Source organism: Nyctibius grandis, chromosome 6, assembly GCF_013368605.1.
Source record: "Nyctibius grandis isolate bNycGra1 chromosome 6, bNycGra1.pri, whole genome shotgun sequence".
In the NCBI taxonomy this organism is placed as follows: Eukaryota; Metazoa; Chordata; class Aves; order Nyctibiiformes; family Nyctibiidae; genus Nyctibius; species Nyctibius grandis.
Genome location: NC_090663.1, coordinates 58,611,406 through 58,617,437, shown reverse-complemented (window position 1 = coordinate 58,617,437; position 6,032 = coordinate 58,611,406). Strand labels below are relative to the sequence as shown.

The 6,032-nt window shown below is 48.8% G+C and overlaps 1 protein-coding gene across 1 annotated transcript in view; it reads left to right on the top strand.

The window, feature by feature from the left end:
• The first annotated feature begins 1,461 nt into the window (after positions 1-1,461).
• TSPAN5 (tetraspanin 5) overlaps positions 1,462-6,032 on the top strand; it is a 90,249-nt gene continuing 85,678 nt past the window's right edge. Inside the window, exon 1 of the mRNA XM_068404265.1 lies at positions 1,462-1,911. Within this exon, the coding sequence (XP_068260366.1) occupies positions 1,831-1,911 (81 nt within the window). The 5' untranslated portion in view covers positions 1,462-1,830. The remainder of the gene's footprint in view (positions 1,912-6,032) is intronic.

Genomic DNA, 6,032 nt, shown 5'->3' with positions numbered 1-6,032 from the left:
CCATGCCACCAGATGCTTTTTCTTCTCAAAATCTACCAGACCTGACAGCTGAATGTTTCCCTTCTCAAAAAAGACATGACTAAGACCCCATAACCAACATGAAGTGATCTTGAACTAAAGACTATCTATCTTTTGTAGTTCTAACAGTATCACACTTTTGAAGTGTGTTATCTTGCAACCTTGTAGAGATGGGAAATGTAATTTATTACAAATAAGTCTTCCACCTTTTGAATTAAAGTATTGCACTTATAGTTGGACCAGGAGACTCTGAAGACCTTAAACATTGAAATGATGATATTCTTCAGCACAGAAATGCTATTAATTACGCTGCTAATGCTAGACCATGTGGACTCTGAATCTCAAATAGTGTATGAATACAACTAAGCCACGTAACTTTACAGATAGCAGGTTCAATATCAATTCAGAGTATGTTAAAATGTAAACTCTAGAAAACATTGTACAATAGTTCTTCACATGTTCCTGTGCGTGTAGTGCGTATGAGTTCACGTGGGAGGTGATCTGAAGGCACCCATTCGTAACAACCTCCACAGTACAATTATGGTCTTGCTCCTTCTCATTACTGCAGCCAAACTAGAACGAATGCTGCTCTCCTGGCCTTTCTCGCCACGCATGCTATGGAGCGCTGCTCTCTGGTCCCTCACACCAGCCCGGCTGCGTTATTCCTCGCTGCCTCGGCGCTGGCCGGCCTGTGTCATCCCCCAGCTGTCGGAAGGAGGGAGCCCCCCCGGCCTGGCACCTCTGGGTTTTGTGCGAGGCCACGGCCGGGGCCACCCGCGGGGACTTTGCCGAGGGACGTGTCGCAGGAAGAAAGAATGGAAGAAACCTCGACTTTGACTGACAAACCGGCAACGAAGACACGGGCCCGTCGAATACCGTTGCTCCTCACGGGCACCTTACACAGAACGAACTGCGTTTACCTCAGCGCTGACAGGTGCGGCCCCTAACACCCGCCCCGTCGGCAGGCTCCCCCACCCCCCCGCCGGGGCTGCCCCACACGGCCGCTCCAACGGCCACCCTCAGGCCCGCCGACCCCGTTACGTAACCGAGGCGGCAGCAGCCGCCAGGCCGCCCCCCGCCCGCGCCGCCGCAGGCAAAGCCGGCGGGCACAGCCCCCCTGCCATCAGCGCCCATGGGAGCCACCTCACGGCTGCCCCCGCCGGCAGCCCCGCCCCCGCCGGCTCGCGCTCCCCGCTGCTGCGGTACGCCACGGAGGAAGGGCCGGTGGGTCGAGGGGTCGAGGGGGGCACCGCAGAGCCGCCCCCGCCCCGCCCCCGCCCCAGGACGCCTCGGGCTGGCGGCCGTGCAGTCGGATTAGTGGGGCGCGACGCCAATCACGCCGCCTGGGCGACCAGTGGCGCGCCTTTCCCCGCCCCCCCCCCTCCCGCGGGGCGGGGCGCGGCGCGCGCGGCGGCCGTTGCCGCTGTGGGGGCGGGGGAGGCAGGCAGCGTTGCGCGAGAGGGCTTGGGGCACCTCGCGGCTCCGGCGGCGGCGAGTCCCGCGCCTCTGCCGGGGAGCCTCCTTCCCCGGCAGCCGCCCCTGTCCTTCGCTCTCCCTCTCCCTGCCGCTGCGAGTAGCCAGGGCCTCCTCCATGCGGGAGAAGAGGAGGAGGTGGGAGCTGCTCGCCGGCCATCCCCGGCGCCCGGCAAGTCGGAGCCGACCCGCCGCCGCGCCGCTCCTGCCGCATCCCCTGACTGCGCGCAGCCGGCGCTGAGCCCTGCCCGCCGCGCCGCCCCCAGCCCCCCTTCCTTCCATCCCCCGGCTTTGGTTCTCACCCTGGCTGCGAGCAAAGTGTCTTCATGAGCGCAGAGGATGTCCGGGAAGCACTACAAGGGGCCTGAAGTCAGTTGTTGCATCAAATATTTCATCTTCGGCTTCAATGTCATTTTCTGGGTAAGTGGGCCGGTCGCACGGCGCTTCGCGTCTTCCTCTGCCACCTTCTCCTCCTCCTCCTCCTCCTTCTCCTCCCCCGCTGCCGGGCTGGGCACGGCCAGCGATGAAGACTGAGGGACGTGTGGAAGCGGAGCCGGCGGTCGTGCGTGACAGTTGGGCGCGAGGCCGGCGGTTGGGGGTTTGAATGGGGCTTCCAGGGGGCGCGAGGCGCGGGGGGGGGGTTGCCGCCGTCCCAGCCTCTCCCCGCGGCCGCCTCCTGCCCCCGCCCGGCCCCGGGTCGCCCTTCCCCGGGCAAGTTCGCGTGCTGCATTCCTGCGCCTTCGGAGGCTGCCGGTTCCTCTCCCTTCCGGCCCTCCTCATGGCTTTTGTTGGAGGTGCGAAGAGGTTTTCTTGCCTTTTGTCTTTCCCGCCCCCCCCCTTTCTTTTCTTTTCCTTTTTTTCCTCCTCCCTTCCTCCTTCCTTCCCCCTCCTCAGCTTTATTGGTCGGGAAGGGAGCAGCTAGACACCCAGGGCTGGAGAACGAATTGATCTGCGTGTTTTCCTGCTGATATCCCTGTTAAATAAAAATAATAATTAAAAAAAAAATCACAGCTCAAGTTCTCTGAACAGTGCTGGTTGAGGCAATGATTACACAATGGCGAGGTTGTGTACGGCACGGGCTTATTATGACTAGCTATTACCACGTAGTAGTAGCACCAGTAGTAGGATGGAGGAGGGAGGAAGCAGTATTCCCACCCATCCCTAAAGTGCAAGCCCACGGGAGGCTTGATTGGGCATTTGCAGGGATTCCTGGCTGTGCTGCTTGATCTCCTGACTGCACAGTATCTTGTTGCACCGCTCTGGCACTGGCTATAGAGTGGGCAGAACGCTATAGTGAAATGTAACCTGCATTTAATAGTATTTCTAGCATCTTCTCAATGTGTTGGGTTTGAAAGAGAAGCAGCTGGTTTTGGATGTGTATGACAAATTTTGTAACCACAGGGAGAGGGGGTGAGCGTTCTCACACACACGTAAATGATGAGTTTTTATCACTGCATAGAATGTTGAAGTTGGATGAAGGCTTTTACATGTACAGTCCCCCTCTTTTCGTGAGATATTCCATTTAGCAATGAGAAACGTACAAACTCAGGTAGGGTGAATGTGTTTTTGAGGGATTCTGAAGGCAAGTTGAGTACATATCTGGTATAGTGGCTTCTTTGGAGTAGAAAGGTGAATTGGGGCGAAAAAAAACACCTTGAAATATTTGGATGAAGGTGGGGAAGACTAGAGGAGAGAAACCTTCTAAGCAGTACTGAGCTTGTGATTATCACCGTGGTGAGAATAGAGGAGGGTGGTTACGTGGCTAGCAGGTATTCATACCTAACCTTGTGTCTGTGTTCCTGGAAAGTAAAGATACCTGAGAAGGATGTTTTGGAAGGATGGGAGTTTTGATTAATGACACTTTTATAGTGAAACACCTTTCCTTAATCAAGAAAGTAAGCTGCTAGAGTGAAGTTGACAGTGGTTTTATGTCAACGTTTACTTGGCCTAAGACCGACCTGTGGAGATGAGTGGTTGCAAGCTTTGTAGTATTCTGACCCTACAGTAGCTGTTTTTATTTAGTATTCGATCAGTTTTTAGTGGTTGAGTTTGCCATGGTTCTTTTCACTTGTCTGTTTTTTCATTTTGATTCCCTTGGGCATATGTTGCTGTGAACACAGATGTTTTTCAGCAGGGAGCGGGTAGTGTGAGGAACACTTGTGTGCCATGTCCTTGGTCTAAAAGAGAGAGATTATGGAGAAATACACATAAACATGTTATCTTGCTCCTTCAGGCACTGTCAGTCTATAAGAAGCTATACACCCTGCAGTTTTCTTCGTTGTATTCTCTGAAGGTTCATGTCTAGATGGCGCAAGTGGGGAAGCGGTATCTTTTAGGTGTTTTGTGGCTAATTGTTTTCTTATTCCTGTGTTGTGGAGGCAGATGAAGCATAGCTTTTACGTGACGGGAGATGTTCCTCTGTTGTAACTGAATGGGTTAAAGGATATCTTGCTAGGCCATATGGCTTTATACTGCTGGAATGCTAATCTGAAGACCCGAGTATATCGCCCACTCTGTCATTTGCTTGATACGTGGCCCTTGCTTACAGATTTTCCCTTTTGCAAAATGCTAATGATCTCCTTGTGTTCTTGGCTAAACTGCTTGAAATCCACAGAGACAAAGCCCTTTGTAAGAGTTTAGTCATTTCTTCGGAATATTGTAATCTCTTTATGAGGAAGCCTGCATTTATTACCGTGTTGCTCGTGATTTGGACTCAAAAGATACATTTTAACGTTGTTTTTACTGAATTAATAGCAAACCCTTCACTAGTCTGTCACGCAACTGGACCAGAACAGCTGTAAATGAAAACTGCAAGTTCGATTGGCTGTTCACAGGAAGCGATAATCAAAAATAGCCACTAATGTAGTCATTGTAAATAGATTGAAATGGTGAAGAGGTCATCATATTAACCCCATGACACTCTCCAGGGATCTTGTGAACATGGAGATACGTAGAACACCTTTGTTAAAACTTCTACCTCAGCATTATTATATAGTGGTTTTAACACAACCCTTTAACATTTTGATGTAAACAAACAGGAAAATACTCTCTATTCTGCATCATAAACAAGGGACTAAAAATAAAGAGAACTGAGTGGAAGAGTAATGGTTTTGACAAGAAAATTGTCAGTGCCTTGAGCAGAGAAATATTATAGATCTGCTGAAATTATGTGGGGAAAGATTGTACGTGCTACTTAAACTGAAGATTTTACAAAAAAAAGGAGGCTTTATATGCCACAGAATATGGGCAAAATAAATTATCAGATCTTTTTGTAAAATTTTTGATTTTGTGCTGGTTGGTCTGTTATTTCTTTCGTTAAAAAACACAACTGAATTAGTAGAATAATGAATATGGGAAAGTTGCACTTTAATGCTGTATAAGTAGTTGTAAGTAAAGGTGACAGTATGCTTTTTAGGAGATAGTTCTCAGTCTCACACCACCCCAGGTAACATGTTCTTGTCTAACTATGTGCTTCATACTGTTGTAGAAGATGATATTATCCTCTGAGTGTATGCATAATTAATGTTCTAGGTATATTTGCAAGCTTGGTAAACATGCTGGAAGTGTTTGTTCCGAAAAACTTATTTTATGAGATCACAACACTCTTGTGGAAAAGAAGAGCTCATTTGGCACTTGCCAAAGTAAGATTTAGGAACTGTGACCAAATAGGCACAAATACATCTAAATCAAAAGTTAGAACTCAATATTTGCTTCCTTTTCCGTTGCTCAGCTGCCATTCTGCTGCTGATTGTTCATTAGGGCACACACCTGGGCTTTAGCTTGACTAGCATAATGCCTGTGTGAAAGCACCACATCATGTTTGCTGCCTTTCTAGGCTGGTGGAATAGACGATGCTTTTTTATGAGCCTTTATGTCTTTGTCTAGGTAAACCATAATGTAATTTGATTTAGATGAGAGCTGCAGCCGTAATATAAGGTAACAGAAAACATTTTTCTGTAGTTAAAGGAAGCAAATAAACAATGTCTCCTCCCCGCCTTTGCCCTTAGGCTTCCATAGAGAATGTTGTCAAAGGTACAATGCAAAAAGTAGAAGTAGGCCACCCTGCTTCCCAAAAGGCAAGAACCATTTCCCCTTCTTTCCCCTTCTACTTTTGCAAGATAGTTTTAAGCTGACTTTTAGTTCCAGGAACTGTTTTAAATCACTCTCTGTGGTTTATTATACTTGATGGAAACTGTGGATATATACTATTGTTTAACTCTGACTTTCAGTCCACACTTGATTCCACCGACCCTAGCCTAAGGGGAAAGATGTATAGAAAGCATTGACACTTCAGACAGAAACCTTTGCTTTATCTGATGATTCACTGTAAGTTGTGAGATACGGTGCAATTATGATACATCAGCATATTACAAGTCATAATTTGTGTTTTAAATTGCTTGGCATCTGCTGGTTTTGATGGCAACCATATGGGGGTCTAAATAGTCTTCTGAATTACAGGAAGGTAGCGGAAAGAAAACTGAATAAGATTATATAAGTGTGTTATGGGAGAAGTGTTGGAAAAGTGCACTGACCTTTAAGGG